Below are 19,800 nucleotides of genomic sequence, written 5' to 3'. Positions count from 1 at the left end.
GGATCTGATTGTATCCGGATCTTAAATCGAGCTTCGTGAAATACGTGTTCCCCTGTACTGTGTCATATAGTTCATCCACATTCGGCAGCCAAGCCTTGTTCTTTACAGTAATTTTGATAAGATCCCTCCAGTGGCATACCATGCGCAAACTGTCATCTGCCTTTTTTTACGAAGAACACGGGTGCGCCGTACGGGGACTTAAGCCTAGTTCACATTCGACGCAATGCAGACGGTGCGTGTAACAGTTTTACACCTACTTTCACCACTCACACCTTATCACCTTGTGTCACACCTACTCTCATATATATAACCAGTATATTGAGTAATAAACGCTCTCTTCTTCCTTCGCTCAATGAAGAACTATTACATTGGTAGCAAGAGGATGGATCTCCATCCCCTGTGGTCGTTCGTGGGCCTAGTTCTGGCCTCGGCTATCAGCTCTATCGTCGTCAGCATCTGGATTGTCAACCGTCTCCGGAAAGAAGCTCTACCCTCTACTCAGTCGTCACCCCAGTGTGTTCCTGAGTCTCGTGCTTCAGCTTCCCAGCCTGCACCGCGTGACCGCCCACACGTCAAGGAGCCGCCCGTGTTCACCGGAGATCCCACCACGTTTCGGGAATGGGCATTTGCCGTCGAGTTGGCCTTGGCTTCGTGGCGCTTCGCGGATCCTAAACGTGAAGCTGAGTTTGCAGCCAGTTATATCGCTGGAAATCCGCGTCTGTGGTTGATGACTTCCCTGGAAGCCGGCGCTGCATACCCAGACTGGTCGTCCTTGAAGAAGGCATTAGAGGCGGCTTACGGTGTGAAGTACGACCAAGAGAGAGCTCGGTGGAGTTTGTTCTCCCTCTCCCAGCGCGGCGCCTTAGGAGACTACATCGCAGAATTCTCGCGGCTCAGTTTTTTAATCACTGACCTGGATGGCCACTCTCGCGCAGTACTATTTGTCAGGGGCCTGGCCCCGGAGCTCAGACGTGAAGTCATGAAGGAGCATCCTACAACCCTGCAGAAGGCGACAGAAGCAGCGCTCGCCGTATCGCAAGTGATGCCCTTCATTACGGTACGACAGCAGCAGGGGAACCTGGTACGTCGTCCACTGTCGGTTCCTGGTCCCCGTTCCAATCGCGAGGAAACGGAACGACGATGCTACATATGCCACCGACCTGGTCATCTGGCACGTCAATGCGACTCGAACCCAAACGCTGGACGCCAGTAAAAAGAGGGGTGCGATTACTGGCGTGTGAGAGAGCACCCAAGTTCACCGTGCCAGTCGCCAACAGGTTTAGTTGCCTGGAGACAGACGACGTGGAGACTGATGATGGCGACGACACCCTGGAGTCTCAAGGCCCACAGTGCGTGCGGAGCTACGTCAGCAACATTGCCCTGGATTCGCACGCGCGGGACCACGATCTCCTTGTTGTGAACGGAAAGGTGAACGGCCACCGAGCGACAATGTTAATCGACTGCGGGTCAACACACGATTTTATCTCGGAACGATTCGCAAGGAAACAAAAGATGAAAACGAAGATCGTGGAGGAGGTTCTAAAGGTGGCCTTGGCGGACGGATCAACCAGTTCGCGGCCGCTAGAGACCACCGGCGCTCGCTTGGCCGTAGGAGGCTATGGCGATGACCAGCGCCTGACGGTCTTTCCCCTTGATCGATATGATGTGATCCTGGGAAAACCCTGGCTGACCCGGAATAACCCAGCTATCAACTACCGACCCAACGAGGTGAAACTGGGTGCCGAATCCCTAATCGCGGGTGAACCCACAGGCGACGCTGCTGTTCCCTCGGAGCTGATGTTCATCTCTGGCAAACAAGCGCGACATGCGCTACGGCAAGGCGCAGAGGGTTACCTGGCTTGGCTATCTTCCGCCGACGACAGTTCGTCACATGAGCCTCGGAAGGAGGTACCTCCGGACAAGCAGCGTGACGTCGATGAGCTGCTGCACAGATTCTCGGACGTGTTCCCCGATGACCTCCCTTCACAGCTTCCCCCAGAAAGGTCGGTGGACCACGAGATTGAGGTCGAACACAACTCAACGCCACCATCCAAGGCAGCGTACCGACTATCCAAGCCCGAGATGGATGAACTGCACAAGCAGCTGACAGCCCTCCTGGGTAAAGGATTCATCGAGCCTAGTAAGTCCCCGTACGGAGCCCCGGTGTTCTTTGTTAAGAAGGCCGATGGGTCATTACGAATCGTTTGTGACTGGCGGGATCTAAACAAGATCACTATTAAAAACAAAGCCTGCCTTCCGAACATTGACGATCTGTTCGACACCGTCCAAGGGGCTCGCTACTTCACGAAATTAGACCTCCGTTCGGGATACAACCAAATCAGAATTAGTGAAAAAGATGTACCCAAAACGGCAATTAATACCCCCTTTGGACATTTCCAGTTTCGGGTAGTGGGATTTGGTCTAACCAATGCGCCTGCCACATTCCAGGCCTTGATTAATTCAATACTGCAGCCCTATTTACGTGATTTCGTGGTCGTATTCCTTGATGATATCCTGATCTTCAGTAAAACATGGAGCGAGCATTTGAGGCATGTCAGCACTGTTTTGGAAACCTTGAGAGCCAACAAGTTATTCTGCAAACCCTCAAAGTGTGAATTTGGGTTGCGGGATGTCATCTTCCTAGGCCACAAGCTGAGTGGTTTATCTATCTCTCCCGACCCAAACAAAATTGCTGCTGTTAAGGAGTGGCCTGCGCCGTCCTCTATAAAGGAAGTGAGACAGTTCTTGGGTTTCGCGAACTATTTCAGACGGTTCATTGATCACTATTCCATGATTTCGAGACCTTTGGAGGAAATCACAGGGAAACACTCGCGTTTTGAGTGGAACAGCGCACGTCAGTCTGCATTTGAGAAGCTGCGGAAGGCCTTACTGAGTGCACCCGTATTGCGACTTGCCGATGTTAAAAAGCCATCCAGAGTAGAAACCGACGCTAGCGATTTCGCCATTGCTCGAGTGCTCCTGCAGCAAGGCGAACCAGGGAATCTCTGGCATCCAGTCGCTTATGCTAGCTGGAGACTGTCCTCCGCCGAGCGCAACTACACAGCCGGAGAAAGAGAAACCCTCGCTCTAGTCCAAACCCTGAAGTGTTGGCGAGTGTACCTCTTTGGGCATTTCGATGTGTTCACGGATAACATGGCCGTTGTACACCTGAGAACCAAACCTACCCTCACCAAAAGGGAGGCCCGTTGGGTAGAGTTACTGGCGGATTTCGACTTTAAGGTCCATCATAAACCTGGAAGAGACAATGCGGCTGCTGATGCCTTGTCTCGTCGTCCTGACCTTCAGCCGGGCGAGATCTCAGTAGTTCAAACAAAACTGACTGCTGCACAGTGTAACGCTCTTGAGTTTGCTCTGGCAATTGATGATCAGTTCTCGAAGACGGTAGCAGAAGCATATCAACACGATGCAGAGTTATGGCTTATCATCCAGAAGATGCGTCGTTCTCCGATTGACAACGTTCACCAGGCATACCTCTGGGATGGTGACGCCCATCATCTTTACTTGCGATCTTCCCCCAGTAACAGGTTATGAGTTCCCAAATGCGCACTTCGACTACAACTCTTGCAGGAGCACCATGACTGCATTGCCGCAGGTCATCCCGGCAGGGACAGAACGTATTTCCAGCTCGCTCGTCACTTCTATTGGCCGCGCATGGGGTTGGATGTTAAGAAATTTGTTAAATCGTGTGATGTTTGTCAGCGCGCTAAGGGTGCTCAATTAAGGTCTGGGCTTCTCCAGTCACTTCCTGTGCCCGAGCAACCCTGGGACCATATTACCATGGACTTCATCATGGGTTTACCCAAGTCACCCGAAGGTCATGATGCAATTTACACATTTGTAGATAGACTCACAAAATGTGTTCACCTAGTACCCACAACGGCAACCATAGATGCCGAAGGCAGTGCCAATTTGTATATTCAGCATGTTTTTCGTCTTCACGGTCTTAGCTCTTCTATAGTGTGTGACCGTGACCCACGATTTACGGCCCAGTTCTTCCAGGAAGTGTTTCGTTTGCTCGGTACTAAGTTGTCATTTTCCACGGCTAATCACCCTCAAACAGATGGACAGACAGAGCGAATGAACAGATTAATTGCCGATATTCTCAGGTGTTTTGTTAACCAGAAGCAAGATAATTGGGCCGCACTATTACCCATATGTGAGTATGCCATCAACAATTCCCAGCAAGCATCCACTGGTAATTCTCCCTTTTTCTTGAATTATGGTTTTAACCCGAAGGTGCCCGCAGACTTCATTCTGGGAACGGGAGCGCGGAGAACTAGGCCAGACTGGATCCAAGCCAGATCTGATGCGCTTAAGAAAGCGCAGGATAGTATTGTCGCGGCTCAAGCCCGCCAGGCCCTGTATGCCGACAGGGGTAGGAATCCTAGCCGTCTCAAGGTGGGAGACCTGGCCCTAGTCTATAGAGACTTTCTGATATCACCGGAGGCCCGACAACAGCCATCGAGGAAGCTACAACCAAAATGGTTTGGGCCGTTCCGCGTCGTTCGGGAGGTGGGCTCGAACGCCTACGAATTGGAGCTGCCGTCCGTTTTCCGCTGTCATCCTGTATTCAACGTCACTGCTCTGCGACACTACGAACAGAACACAATTCCCAACAGACGCCAGCCAGTGCCCCCTCCGTTTATGGATCTGGACGGAAACACCCGCTATATGGTGGAGGCCATCCTGAAGCACAGAGATGACCGGGGTGAGCGCCAGTACTTGGTGCATTGGAAGGGTTACCCCGTTGGCGAGGCAACATGGGAGCCCATTAGTAACTTAGTTGACGAGTCAGGTAAAAACATTGTCCAGCTGCGGAACTATCTCACTAGTCTACGCAAGTGATAGCATGGTCTGCAGCTCCTCCATGTTGTGGTTATTTGCGTTCAGTTCCTGACATTATTGAGTTTTTTTTAGTTACACAGGCTTCCGGTCCTGACAATTGGGTATTCTGTTGCTCCTTGCCACCTGCTGCATTGCTACACCATCATGATATTACTGTATTCCATGCTCTTGGGTTCCGTGATTAACAATTGGTTAAAGCCACGGAACTTTCCGTTGGGGAGGGGATGGTGTAACAGTTTTACACCTACTTTCACCACTCACACCTTATCACCTTGTGTCACACCTACTCTCATATATATAACCAGTATATTGAGTAATAAACGCTCTCTTCTTCCTTCGCTCAATGAAGAACTATTACAGTGCGGGACATAAGGGCTTGTCGGGAGGGCTGGGGTGAGATGTAAAATCCTGTACGATTCGTACGACACGACATGCAGCAGTCGTTGCGATGTTCAAACGTCGAACGGCGCGAGTCATAACGCCTAGTTCACATTCGACAGGGCGCGACGTGACGCGACGTAAGGATCGACGGGAAGCAACGGGACGGTCTGACGCCATCCAATGTGAACACCAGGAACGGGAACGCAACCGTACTACCGTACAGATCGGGAAGCGACGGGAAGAGTTCGATCGATCCAACCTTTCATACTGTAGACGGGCGTAGACGGGGACGCAAGCGTACAAAACGGCTGCAATCTGAGTGTGAACAGGAGACGGCGTCGTGCGCCGACTACTCCCGATTCGTACTTGGAAATTTTTAGCATTTCGAACACTGCGCTTCCCATGATAACTCACAGAATGGCTAGCACGACCTGAGTGGAATTTTAGCAACATAAGATCTCATGTCACTTATTGTATTTAGGGATAGTTCAGAAGCGTGACAGACGAACTATTCTATCATTTCCTGGGGCTATTATTTGAATGCCACAACTTTCAGGGCTAATTTTGTGGTCTTCATGAAAACTGGTATTGTGAACTTGATTCCGCTTCTTTTATGGAGAATTACTTGAAAAGAAGTCTCTTCAGCTGTCACTGATCTCGCCATATGGCTTAAGTCACGCAGCATAATTTTAAATGCCTCCAAAAGCCAGTTAATGACTAGTTCACCGCAACATGCCGGGCCTGAGGTCTCTATCGTGTGCTGCAATACCTCTCTACTGATAGTGAAGTCTGCGCGGTATCTTGGTGTCTTTCTTGACAACCGCCTGAGTTGGGATGTACACGTCAGCGCCATAGTGACCAAAGCTGCGAGGAAGATTGGCGCCTTGTGCCGAGCCCGTCGATGCCTCTCCCGCAGCTCGCGCAAGATATATGTAAAGGCTCTTGTCATGCCGGATATGATTATGTTACCTGCTGCTTCTCTGCAGCCCTCCGTGTGACCCAACTTCAGTGTCTGCAAGCCATGCAAAACCGGGCGATCCGATGCATTTAAGGCAGACCGCCATGTTCCGCGAAGCAGCCCCTCCTGGCTGCCAACTCGATTTACCGCGTCACTGAACTTTTTAAACAAAAGCTCCTGATCTTCATCTGGCGGTGTCTAAATGACTCCACTAGCCTTGCTCTAGCCCAGGTTCTCAAACCAGCAGCATTCAGCGGCAGAAGTACGCGCCATCAGCATGCCAATGGTCTGCTCAACCAGCCAGCTCGCAGTCGGTGTGGCCAAGCGAGATTCACCACCGCAGGAGCATTGCTGTGGAACATTTTGCCTAGAGAGGTGCGCACCGTATCCAGATTGCAAGATTTGAAAGAGGCACTCCGGCTTCATTTTCGACGCCGAGTTTTCGATGCCAAGACGAAGGTAGGTGAAAGAGAAGACCCCTCGAACAAGAACGAGTCGAGCAGGAAGACGACTTTTGAATTTCGCTGAGCGAGCGCTGATGACGTAATGAGGGATTAGCTTGCCAGTGGAAATGCATCTGCGCACATACATTTCACACACTTTTTTTGGCCAAATTTTAATCGAAGAGGAGGTTGTTTTCTATGTTCTCTCAACGTCGTGAGTGATTCCGTCTTCTATACGCTTCCAGGTACCCTGAAGGTCCTCCAGTTTATCTCCAGCAAGTGTTGTTGATCCGCTAAATTTGTCTCGAGACATATTCAACCAGTTAAGTGCGGATAAATGTAGAATATTGAATCTGTGATAATTGTCGACGATGGAGAGAGAGGTTGGTAGCCGCTGTCGCAGGGAAAGTGAAGCTGCTGGAAGTAACGACGGGGAGCCCGTTTGTATCACCTGAACAACCAGACTTCAAAGCAGCTTGACCAAATCGGAGGGTGCCTCGTTGCTTATCGTGAATATTACACCGACATGAATTACTACAATTACAAGTATACTGGGGAGTTTTTATCTTGTTTTGTTCGTATGCTAGTACCCTGGCTTGGAGTTCTCGGTAGCAAATTCCTATTCCCTGGCGCTTTCTAAACATTCCGTGTAGTACTGAATACGTGATCAAGGATATGCATTTTATTAAAGAAATCTATTTTCCAAATAGAGCGTTTGTAGAGAAATGGTTCCCCAAATACCAAAAAAAATGATTCTGCAGTTCTCTAACGAATAGTGACGCCTGTCACCACGGGAACGAATGCCCATTTGGTGGGGGATACCAAAGTACTCGAAAGTGGTGCGTGTTTCAATGTGGCAGTTGGAAGTTTTATATGATCTCTGGTCAATGAAACATACGATAGCCATCATGAATTTCAGGCCTCGAACGCAACTCAGACCAGAATTGGCAGTTCCCTAAGTTAGATGCTTTATAATTCCATGGCCATAGCTGTGGTTATAGAGTTTTTTTGCACATTGTTATCATAGTCGATAGGTTTAAACTGATGGCTACAAACAACGGCAGTTCAAACTTCACTGATGTGTTTATGAGCTGAGAGATTTCCCTCCACTATTTCTGTTGTGCACACAGGTCTGTCCAATATGCATTGACCGTATTGGGTATGGTATCTGCCCTGAGAAGGGGATCGCTGGAGCCACAGTCCAACTAGACAGACTTTCAAGATACAGAGAGCAGCCATCTTTGCAAGCTGATACCTGATGTGTACCGACAGAATTCTCACGAGATACTTTACGGACTACGTCTGGTGTATACTTCATAGTACTCCTTCGACTACTACTAGTATCTAGAATCAAGTCGACTGAAACAAGTTCAAACAACTCTGGCTTCAAACGAGCCTTCGATTAGACAAACAAAACATTCTCTCATAATACTAGAGCACTCTGACAACTCCCGACCTATTCCTAACGATTGCCACCGCCTATAAATATGTGGAGTGCTGATTGGAATGTGCTCATAATCTCAACAATTCAGTGCTATAATTATTTGAACAATGTGTTATTATTCCACTTTTCCTTCCATGAATGTTGTATCCACATATAATCCACAGTGCTGCAAAGTGTCAGAGTTCTCAGGGTATCAAACAAAATTATTTCAAATACAGTGAAATTGTTCGTGGACATTAAAGCGTAACTTGTAGTTCCCTGGTCCTTTTCTTTGCTATAAATTAATACTTTTGTTGAGTTCGAAACAGGACGACTGACGACACATTATCCAGACATTACAACGGGAACAGGTAGGTTGGGGGAAAGACATTTATTATAGACGACGAGACAAGAGACCAAGACGAACGAAACGACTACATGGTGATTATTGACGAGTGAGAAAAGAGAGAGAGAGAGATCAAGTCTGAACGGCAAGATAAAGGGCCTGGGTAGCTATGGCAAATATGGGCGCGAAAGTAGCTACCCAGGCCAACGGAACAAAAGGAGACAAAAGGTGAGTACGTAAGTGCATGCAGGCCAGCTAGAAAAGGTACAGAAGGAGGTACCGGAGTTTTTGGACGGACAACTCCCGACACATCAACATCTCCTGGCACAACAAAAGGCACATTAGTTAATTAAAATTCATACTATTATTACAATAATATTTGAATGAGACCTGACCGGTTCCTGCACATAGAGTGCTTCATCAGAGGAATGAAAAATGTTGTCTTTGACTATAGCTTATATACACAGCAAAAGAAATCAACAGATGCATTAAAGATGCGATAGATGCAGATAAGGTTAAAAGCTTTTAACCTTACCTGCAGTTCACGCACCCTTCCTGGATTATACAACTTAACTCCGCGGTTTATGAACTCTACAGTATAACTCTATAGCAGCATTGCGCTTTTTTCGCTCTCAACAGCATTTGTTGCTAGACACCTCTATGGTTGCAACTGCATTGCACCTATTTGCACCTTTTACTGCATTTGTTGCCAGTCACCCCTATGATTGCAACTGCATTGCATCTATCGCATCTTTTACTGCATCTGTTGATTTCTTTTGCTGTGTATATAAGCTATAGTCAGAGACAACATTTTTCATTCCTCTGATGAAGCACTCTACGTGCAGAAACCGGTCAGGTCTCATCCAAATATTATTGTAATAATAGTATGAATTTTAATTAACTAATGTGCCTTTTGTTGTGCCAGGAGATGTTGATGTGTCGGGAGTTGTCCGTCCAAAAACTCCGGTACCTCCTTCTGTACCTTTTCTAGCTGGCCTGCATGCACTTACGTACTCACCTTTTGTCTCCTTTTGTTCCGTTGGCCTGGGTAGCTACTTGCGCGCCCATATTTGCCATAGCTACCCAGGCCCTTTATCCTTTTGTTGTGCCAGGAGATGTTGATGTGTCGGGAGTTGTCCGTCCAAAAACTACAATGTGTTATTATTCCACTTTTCCTTCCATGAATGTTGTATCCACATATAATCCACAGTGCTGCAAAGTGTCAGAGTTCTCAGGGTATCAAACAAAATTATTTCAAATACAGTGAAATTGTTCGTGGACATTAAAGCGTAACTTGTAGTTCCTTGGTCCTTGGTCCTTTTCTTTGCTATAAATTAATACTTTTGTTGAGTTCGAAACAGGACGACTGACGACACATTATCCAGACATTACAACGGGAACAGGTAGGTTGGGGGAAAGACATTTATTATAGACGACGAGACAAGAGACCAAGACGAACGAAACGACTACATGGTGATTATTGACGAGTGAGAAAAGAGAGAGAGAGATCAAGTCTGAACGGCAAGATAAAGGGCCTGGGTAGCTATGGCAAATATGGGCGCGCAAGTAGCTACCCAGGCCAACGGAACAAAAGGAGACAAAAGGTGAGTACGTAAGTGCATGCAGGCCAGCTAGAAAAGGTACAGAAGGAGGTACCTAACATACAACCCCTCCATGAAAAAATCCCGCGTCCTCGCGGAGAGAAAAAAAGAGAGAAAAAGATTAAAAAAATGAACAAGAGGAGAAAACACACACATACACACACACATACTGCACGCGCGCATGGATCTCACGAGAGTGTGTACTAAAAATGCACTCGTACACATCATTCCTGTACTACTTATTGTGTGTAATAACTATTGGAGTTTGACGAGGAACGTGAATTACTAGTATTTTGCACGGCTAATACAGCCTAGTTACACTTTTGCTAAACATCCAAAAATTAGAGCGTGGCTCATCATGATCGGACCCCTAACTTGGTTATGTTTTACGAACACACGCGCGCGCACACACTACAAAAAATTCATGAAAATAAATTTGACGAAGAAGCATACAAAAAAAAGAAAGAGAGAAAGGTAGCTGACCTGCATGGCTTGAACGAGAATAGACGAGGTAAGGTTGGCGTAGGAAATACGAGGTTGATAGAGACGAGACGAGGTTGGCGTAGAAGAGACGAGACGAGGTTGGCGTAGGAGAGACGAGACTGACATGGATGAGACGAGGTTGACATAGACGAGACGAATGGTGGTTGAGGACGGCTGGGCATGGGATGATCTCAGGGTCGTGGGTCGATCAATAATCGGGCGCCAATGTTGAGTTCGAAACAGGACGACTGACGACACATTATCCAGACATTACAACGGGAACAGGTAGGTTGGGGGAAAGACATTTATTATAGACGACGAGACAAGAGACCAAGACGAACGAAACGACTACATGGTGATTATTGACGAGTGAGAAAAGAGAGAGAGAGAGAGAGATCAAGTCTGAACGGCAAGATAAAGGGCCTGGGTAGCTATGGCAAATATGGGCGCGCAAGTAGCTACCCAGGCCAACGGAACAAAAGGAGACAAAAGGTGAGTACGTAAGTGCATGCAGGCCAGCTAGAAAAGGTACAGAAGGAGGTACCTAACACTTTGCTCTCTAGCTGCCGGCGAGTCCAACAGTGAAATTGTTAGTTCATATATATAATGTGGGTATGTAGGAGGGGGGGCATTGAACATATTTCTATATAAGGAACCTGCAACTGTAATACCACAGTATAGTAGAAGGGAATGCAGGCATTCAAGGAAGGCGCCTACAAGTCGCTCCGCAGCCGAGACTGGCGTTCAGCCACAGATGCCCTCTGAACACTCCCTGAACACCCTCTCTGCTTGCACCCTGGCTCCCCCTTTTTTATTTTTTTTATTTATTATTATTATTATTATTATTTATTTTTTTCTTCCTCTATCACATGTATCATCTTTCCGTTTTTCCTTCCTCTATATAAATGTACCCCCCCCTTCCCCTCCCCCTGTGCCTACTCCTCCCCAGTTTTTGGTGCTCTGAAGTGTCGCTGAAGCCGAGACCTCAGGTCGGCGGAGATGCTCCAGTTTTCACCACCACAGTTGCGTCTGCAACCACCTCTACCATGCAGTATTCTGTTCTCGAGGTTCGTGGTTTCTCGTAAAAAAAATAAAAAAAAAAAAAAAATAGTAGCCGGCAAATATGTAGAAAACAGAAATTCATGTTCTCATCATTGTACATGGACTGGCGCAGCAGGCCGAAGCTATCAGCCAGAACAGGATTTACAATCACCTTGAGATACTTGAGCTATTCCAGTATTCTCCGTGAGCTGTCCCATTCCACAATGGTTCATGCCACCATTATTTCTGGTAGTATTCATGTGCATAGTTCCAAGACCATCTCGGATTCTTCAGCAATTTGTGCAACGGCAAAAGGCAACGCTCGACTCGGTCACTGGGGCTGTCAAACTTCCCATCACCAATGAACTTTAATTTCTCATCTGTTTCAAATATATGTACATGTACTGCCATGACTTGACCATGCTTCATCCACAGCCATGGGCGAAGATTGTGGCGTTGAATTCCATAGCACACCTTCTTGCTGCCATGCAGGAGTATGTTGAGAGAAGTGAACATATTTTTACTAAAAAACAACAGCCACTGAAGAGAATAGCAATAGCCTTGGGTGAATTTCCTGCAGGTACACGTTTTTGGTATGTCCACTGGTCCGTCTCCATATCGTCAAGTTCAGAAATCACCTGTACTACACTACACATCTTGTAGAAGGGATCCTGATCGAATAATTTTCTGGTCATAAAATTCACTAAAATGAGGGCGAGACAAATGGTCAGTACTCCCCGATTCCGTCAAGCTGCTTTGAAGTCTGGATGCTCATGTGATGCTAACAAGCTCCCCGTCGTTACTTCCAGCAGCTTCGCTTTCTCTGCGACAGCGGCTATCAACCTCTCTCTCCATCGTCGACAGTTATCACAAATTCAATATTCTACCTTTATCAGCACTGCACTGGTTGAATATGTCTCGAGACGAATTTAGCGGATCAACAACGCTTTGCTGGAGATACATTCTCCTCCGGAGGACCTTCAGGGTACCTGGAAGGGTATAGAAGACGGGATCGCTCACGATGTTGCGAGAACATAGAAAACAACCTCCTCTTCGATTGAAAATTGGCCAAAAAGTGTGTGAAATGTATGTGCGCAGATGCATTTCCACTGGCAAGCTAATCCCTCATTACGTCATCCGCGCTCGCTCGGCGAAATCCAAAAAACCTCTTTCTGCTCGACTCGTTCTTGTTAGAGGGGTCTTCTCTTTCACCTACCTTCGTCTTGGCATCGAAAACTCGGCGTCGAAAATGAAGCCGGAGTGCCCCTCTAAGCTAGCCTGCCTTCCTTATGTATGCCTGGAATAGGTTGTGTTTCGTCAGGTTTTGACATGTTCCTTTTCTTCTCAGTATTCTCGTTCGCATAGTACTCCACTTCTATGATAATATTGCCTATGCTGTTGCTCATTAGGATTTTGGTGAATTTTATCCTTCGCTTTCATATTACTGGGCCAGGAACCGGTTTGAACTTGCGAAGTAAAATAAAATCAATCAATAAATCAAGTCCCGAAAAACGAGAAATTAGGTCCGAAAGTCATCCCGTCACGGACCGTGCCTTATAACTCGCGCAGTTCAACTTTGAACGTCGCAACGACTGCTGCATGTCGTGTCATACGAATCTGACAGGATTTTACAGCTCACCCCAGCCCTCCCAGCAAACCCTTACGTCCCGTGGGCGTTGCGTCGAATGTGAACTAGGCTTAAGGCACGGTCCTTGACAGGGTGACTTTCGGACATAATTTCTCGTTTTTCGGGACTTCTTTTCAATTATTTCTCCTTGAAAGAAGCGGAATCAAGTTCACAACACCAGTTCTCATGAAGACCAAAAAAATAGCCCTGAAAGTTGTGGCATTCAAAATAATAGCCCCAGGAAATGATAGAATAGTTCGTCTGTCACGCTTCTGAACTATCCCTAAATACAATAAGTGACATTAGATCTTATGTTGCTAAAATTTAACTCAAGTCGTGCTAGCCATTCTGTGAGTCATCATGAGAAACGCAGTGTTCGAAATGCTAAAGAATTTTCAAGTACGAAACGGGAGTAGTCGGCGCACGACGCCATCTCCTGTTCACACTCAAATTGCAGCCGTTTTGTACGCTTGCGTCCCCGGCTACGCCCGTCTACGGTAATAAAAGTTGAATCGATCCAACTCTTCCCGTCGCTTCCGATCTGTACGGTAGTACGTTGCGTTCCCGTTCCTGTTGTTCTCATTGGACGGCGTCCAGTCGCTTCCCGTCGATCCTTACGTTGCGTCCCGTCGCGCCCCGTCGAATGTGAACTAGGCTTTACTAGGCTCAACCAAACCCTTTGCGAGTAGTTGCGACTTCAACCTCGTCCATTTCCGGCTTGTGGAGACGATAAGCTGGACGTGACGGCGGCGGTGCACCCTCTTCAAGCCAAATCTCATGATCCACGGATCTTTCAGGTGGAAGTGCGTCCGGGAGTTCATCAGGGAAGACATCGGAATACTCACGAAGCAAGACAGCAACTTCGGGACTGTGAGGGTTGGGAATACTCAGAGGTGGATCAAGACCGGAGTCGTTCTCAGCTGTGACCCATGCTAGGAATCCTTGTTCGCCGTTTCTGAGCGCATGACTAGCCCGGCAGCCAGAAAAGAACATGTATTCGATTTGCGAGTCTCTGTCCTTGTCCTGAGAAGGTGCACTTGGCAAGCCATTCCCGTCCACGATTATGGCTTTGGTCCGGAAATTGATTCATGGGTTGTTCCTAGTCAACCAGAGCTTGCCCAATATCGCGTCGTAGCAGGCGAGGGGAAAGACGGTAAACTGCTGTTTCTCCTTGGAGTCGCTGACAACAACATCTATGGCGTTCGTGGTCTCCATAGCGTGTGAGCTCGTTTTTCCATCCGCTAATGTGACCTTCAGTAATTCTGATCCCAACTCTGTTGGCACCTTGTGCCTTCGGACGAACTCCTCAGAAATGAAGTCGTGGGTTGATCCACGGTCGATCAACACTGTCGCTGGACGGCCGTACATTTTGGCTTCCACCCGCAGTAGCTCGTTCTCTTTTTCAGCGACGACACTGCCGACGTGCGCTTCGCTGCTCTTCTAAACATGGTTTTTGGAATCAACACAACTAGTAGCTGTAGCAGCAGCATCCGCGACAGGCTCATCTTCTCCGCAATCGACTTCGTCAACCAATAAGTCACTGAAGCGATTCTTCTTGGTGATTGGAGCGGCTGCGGGACAGGGTGGTGCTCTTCTCAGCGCCAGTGATCGCACCGCTGTCACTGGCGTCCAGCGTTTGCATGGTGGTGAACTCGCGGGCAATCTCGGGCTAAATGTCCCTGCTGACGGCAAGCTAAACATCTGCCAACACTCAACAAGCGGGTACGGTCTTCTGACGACAGTCTGGTCGGTCTTCGGATGTTTGGCGATCCTGCAGCTATGCCTTCTGGTTGGTGTCGATTCTCGGCCGTTACGGTCAGTGCTGCTTGTATAGCCTTTGACAGTGTTGCCGGATGCTCCTTGAGCACTTGATACTGTCCAGGGCGCGCGGGTGTTCGTCTAGCTCAGGCACCTGCGTGCTGAGACGATTAAGGGCAGTGATAAATGATGCAACGGTGTCCTTCTGATGAGCACTAAAATAATAAATTCAACCGAATTTGCTCATCGCTGAAATGCGGGCTAAACACACTGCCTCGTGCATCCCTTAGCGTGGACCAGTTGATGTAGTGTTCCCCAGCCTCCATGTTCGAAATAAGCCATAGGCGGGCATTGCCCACAAGAAAAACTCGCGGCATAAGTAACTTCTTCCACCTATGTCGCAAATCCTATGACTTTTATATTATAGCTAAGTCCATGCTAAATACCCACTCCCGAAACAAATCTGCCTCACCGTGAAATGCTAGGGGCCCCTTGACATGGCGCTTGGTAATATTATCGCGAGGGTGTTCTCTGGTGCTTAGCCCTGGGCTGGATGGGACTTAAAAATGGTCTCGCAGGAGTTGGAGTGATGGCGGCCACGAGTCGTCGCAACTCTTGTAGAGCCAGGTACGCTGTCACGGCGATGACGGTCAGCAGGAGCGGAAGGCCACTAGTCAGGTCGATGGAAATCATCCTCTCTGAAACCAGTGTAACCGGCTACTGCAGGTTGAGGACAAGAATGATCTTTATTCGTACTGCACAAGGTTATATTATGAAGTAAAGGTGTCAACTAGATAGTCGGGATGGTAGTTGATAGGCCGAAGGGCGTGGATAGAGGGGATAGGAGTGTGAACAGCAGGTAACACTGTTACAAACTGCGTGTGTGCTCAACAAAATTATCATACAATTATTCATCATTTTTGTGGGTATACGTAATTTTGATCGCTATCGGATTGCTTTGATTCTTGTGTAAGCTAAGAAGAACATTCCGAGAAGCAGCTAGATATCTAGCACACATTTGCAAGACGGACACCATTGAGCACATACACGCAATCTCATATCATGAATAACACCTATCTGTGTCTTAGTAGGGGTATTATCCAGCACTAAAGTATGTTATTCCCCCTCCTACACCACATGCCCTCTCGGACCCAACAGGCCGAGACATGCCCAAAGCCACTGCTTACCATTTGTTTTGCTACAGAACGAACCCCAATATTGTATATGGGGTGAAAGGAATACATAATTTGTCTAACCTATCCTTGCAAGCCCCAGAACAAACATTCTGGCTGCACATATCTCACATATCGCACAAATCAATGCAATATTGTTCAGTATGAAGTGCATGGCGAGTCTACACCCTGCTGTTGAAATTTGCCGTCGATGATTCTTCCTACACCCTTGGCTTGGGTTACACGTGGAATGCAATATGTCCAGTCAGGTTGATTTCCAGCAAAACGAGGCAGGCGTTATGGATCATCAAATTCTACCGTTGGTGTTATAGATCTATTGTCACTACAAGTAGAAAATATGAAGAAATGGTGTAGGGAAAAATATGGATTCAAACAAGTTTTCGTACAACACTCATCAGGAATCGTCGTTGTACTAAAGGACACTGAAACAAAAATTAAACTTTTATAGAAAATCTAAGTTAGAGAAATAACACCAAGAGCAACAGCAGTGAAATTTACAAGTGTGAATTTTAACAATCAAAGCGAGAAATGAACAAAGGAGAAAGGAAGGAAAGACAATGTGATCACACATAACAGCAGTACATTACACCTAGAATATTAACGGCCAAGCTTGGCCGCACTAAACACGACACGTTACTTGAACAATTTCAGTCCAATTATACTATCTTTCTGTACACACAAATTAGGCTTATACAGTCGCTGATAGATAGCTTCCAACACTTTTAACTGTAGTCCATAACCATGACGACCACGGCACAATACAGTGAACGAAGAGTCGGAATACGAATTGCAACAATCAGGACTAGCTAGCAAATGATTGTACACTGAAGACTTTCTACCACGAAACTACAAGTATATGTATTGGTTTCGTGAACAACCGTCACATTCGCTTCACCACTAGCGTTCGTAGAAATTGGAATCCAAGTATGAATTATTTTTAATGGATACCAAACACTTCCTGCCATTTGCAATGGAACACTTAAAAATCCACGCCCTGTTGTCAATATATACCCACAGGTAGTATTAGTTTAGTAACTATCATGTTCACTCCTATACTACTCAGAGAAGGCCACACTTCAGGCTCTTTACGATCATTTTGAAAGTTGTCGGTTTCACAAGTGTAAGCCTAGTCATCAGGTGACATACAGGTAAAGGGAAAGGTACACGATTAGTGGATTAAGTACAATAAAGACGTAATATAACAGCGCGAAGAAGAAGATAGCTAAAATATACAGCCAAAATGGGTGACCTATACACATAGCAATAATGGCACAGATGTGCATGTGCGAGAAAACCCAAAAAGCGTGGCATGTGGTGCGACAACAAGAGACAACCAATGGACATAACAAGCGAGTTTTGACGACCTATCTAACAGCTTTTAAAAGTGTGAATCTATTTTGCTTCCATTAATTTTGCAAAAGCAGATCAAAGGCTTGAAAGTATACTTGTGAAACCGAAAACGTTCAAGATGTTCGTAAAGAGCCTGAAGTATGTCCTTTGCTGAGTATCAACGCATTCCTGTCTCAGAGGGAAATGTTCACTACTGCTCACCTTTGTCGAAGTCCCAGAAAACGCATTTGGCTTCACCAGCGGACTCCTTAAAATAAGAAGCACAAACGGAGAAGGGACATGGTAGTTACAACTTATTGCTTCCTTAGGTGTGTCAATGCAGACTTCAGGATAGACGTCATGATGGTTTGTCCCTTCAGATCATATAGAGTATTTGAAGTACTCCTAATTTCTTCTAATTAACAAACATAGTGGAGGAGAAATTTGAATCTTTCACTATGCCCTGGTCCAGTAAAAAACCGCGGTTTGCATGAGCTCTGCCTGGGGGCTTAGTCCGCATTCGTAGGAACACCACTACCCCCAAAGATAAAGGCGCGGATGTCGTTCCTAAATCGAAGGAAGGCGATTGGATAACACCCACTAAGGAGATTATCAATCATAATCACCTAAAAACATTTACTAATCCAATAGACTTGCAACATTCAATTGACTTACAGCAGGTGTTACACCCAATAAATCAAACGACATTATTGCCGGCTGCTGAAGATTCTCCAGACGTTCCTCTCCAACTTGGGCGCTGATAATCTCTGATTGAACAGATGTGTTTGCACTCAGATTGGAATCTCGGAACAGTGTCTGAGTTTTGTACAAAATGTAGCGTGTTGGTGCCACATTGCAAAGTGAGTCATTTCCCAGAGATAGTAACTCTGTTGCGGCAGCTATAGTGCTTCCAGTTATGTCAAATGCGACACCGGTAGTGCTGGCTGTAGTCGCAGAGAAAATGAAGGATACAATGAGAAGAACAATTGTGCAGAATAAGGCTATGGGTGCCGAAGAATTGATCTAGATGACTAAACGTATGCGGGGAATGGGATCTAGGCTAAGTTCGAAATCCCATTTGCCATACCCATTTAAACCAGACGCAGTCAACAGAATAGGATAGGAATTTATACATCCGTGCCATACCATAGGATTTGTCATAATCTCAGGGAATTATTATACTTCGTAAAACATACCAGAAGCGGGTATGTCTACGTCTCCAACATAGAAACTTCCATCTTTGGTTTGTCCCGCTGAACGGAATGCTTGGTCTGTTACATCCTCCTTTGGGCAGCTGATTGCAAATCCAATATTCTCCTTTTGCTCCTGGAAAGGCTGATCAGTCTCTACAACCAGTGACGTCACAAGTCGCTCCATTGCCTTTGCAATCCTGGATAAACATGACAGGAAATTATAATGATATCATGCATATAATGTATGTACATTACCAGGCACACAAAAATAAAAATCTCTTTAGGGAGAAAGATCTTCTTGCAAAAATAGGAACGGCACCAATTGAATAATGTGTCAAAGAAATCGATCGGGATAGATCTATCTGATGGTCAGTGATGTATTGACACAAGAAAAGGAGACAGAACTACAATAATGAAATACCTTTTTGCTGGTGATGCTGCTACCACAGTTTCATTCGTATTCACTTGCAGAATGTTGTCGACAGTGTCCAAGGTTGACACAGCAACCTGAGAAGCAGGACAATTGAAAGATGTGTGCATGAGTGAAAATTACACCAATTACACCAGGCATCGTAAATCCTCTACATTGATACTACCAAGAGGGACCTGTTTTACCCATCTTGCTACGTTCAGAAGGGAAGATTTTGTTCTTTCAATATTTTTTCAAGTTGTATTTTAAAATACTATTCATGAACTCACAAGCAAGATGCCAGCGTGTTGCGTCGGAGATCTCAATCTTAGGCATTGATATGTCAAAGGCATTTGACACTATATCAAGGGTCAGGCTGATCGATATACTGTCAACAGTCATTGATCATGATGAGCTGCACATCATCCAGTGCCTTCTGACAGACACCACAATAAAAGTAAAGCTGAATAACATTCTCAGCCAACCATTAGTCACACACAATGGAACCCCACAAGGTGATTCTCTATCGCCAGTCCTGTTTACTGTCTACCTCGAGGCTGCATTGAGGTTGATTCGAGAGCGACTCTCACCGCGACCAGCATTGGATATTCAGCTTCAATTGCCCAATGAAACAGCGTATGCGGATGACGTAGACTTCATCAGCACCAGCCTACAATATTTGCATGACAATCAACCCATACTATCATCCTCGTTAGCGGAATACAATCTAAAAATGAATGAAGCCAAAA

General features: G+C 46.5%; 1 protein-coding gene across 1 annotated transcript in view; it reads right to left on the bottom strand.

The window, feature by feature from the left end:
• The window catches only part of LOC135829639 (uncharacterized), a 200,565-nt gene that overhangs the window by 14,224 nt on the left and 166,541 nt on the right, over positions 1 to 19,800 (bottom strand). The window contains exons 25-28 of the mRNA XM_065342036.1: positions 19,064 to 19,149; positions 18,646 to 18,839; positions 18,125 to 18,393; positions 17,672 to 17,717 (exon numbers count right to left, since the gene is read on the bottom strand). Of these exons, the coding sequence (XP_065198108.1) occupies positions 17,672 to 17,717; positions 18,125 to 18,393; positions 18,646 to 18,839; positions 19,064 to 19,149 (595 nt within the window). The remainder of the gene's footprint in view (positions 1 to 17,671; positions 17,718 to 18,124; positions 18,394 to 18,645; positions 18,840 to 19,063; positions 19,150 to 19,800) is intronic.

This window comes from Sycon ciliatum, chromosome 13, assembly GCF_964019385.1.
Source record: "Sycon ciliatum chromosome 13, ocSycCili1.1, whole genome shotgun sequence".
Taxonomy (NCBI): Eukaryota; Metazoa; Porifera; class Calcarea; order Leucosolenida; family Sycettidae; genus Sycon; species Sycon ciliatum.
This window is presented reverse-complemented; position numbering and strand designations above follow the sequence as displayed.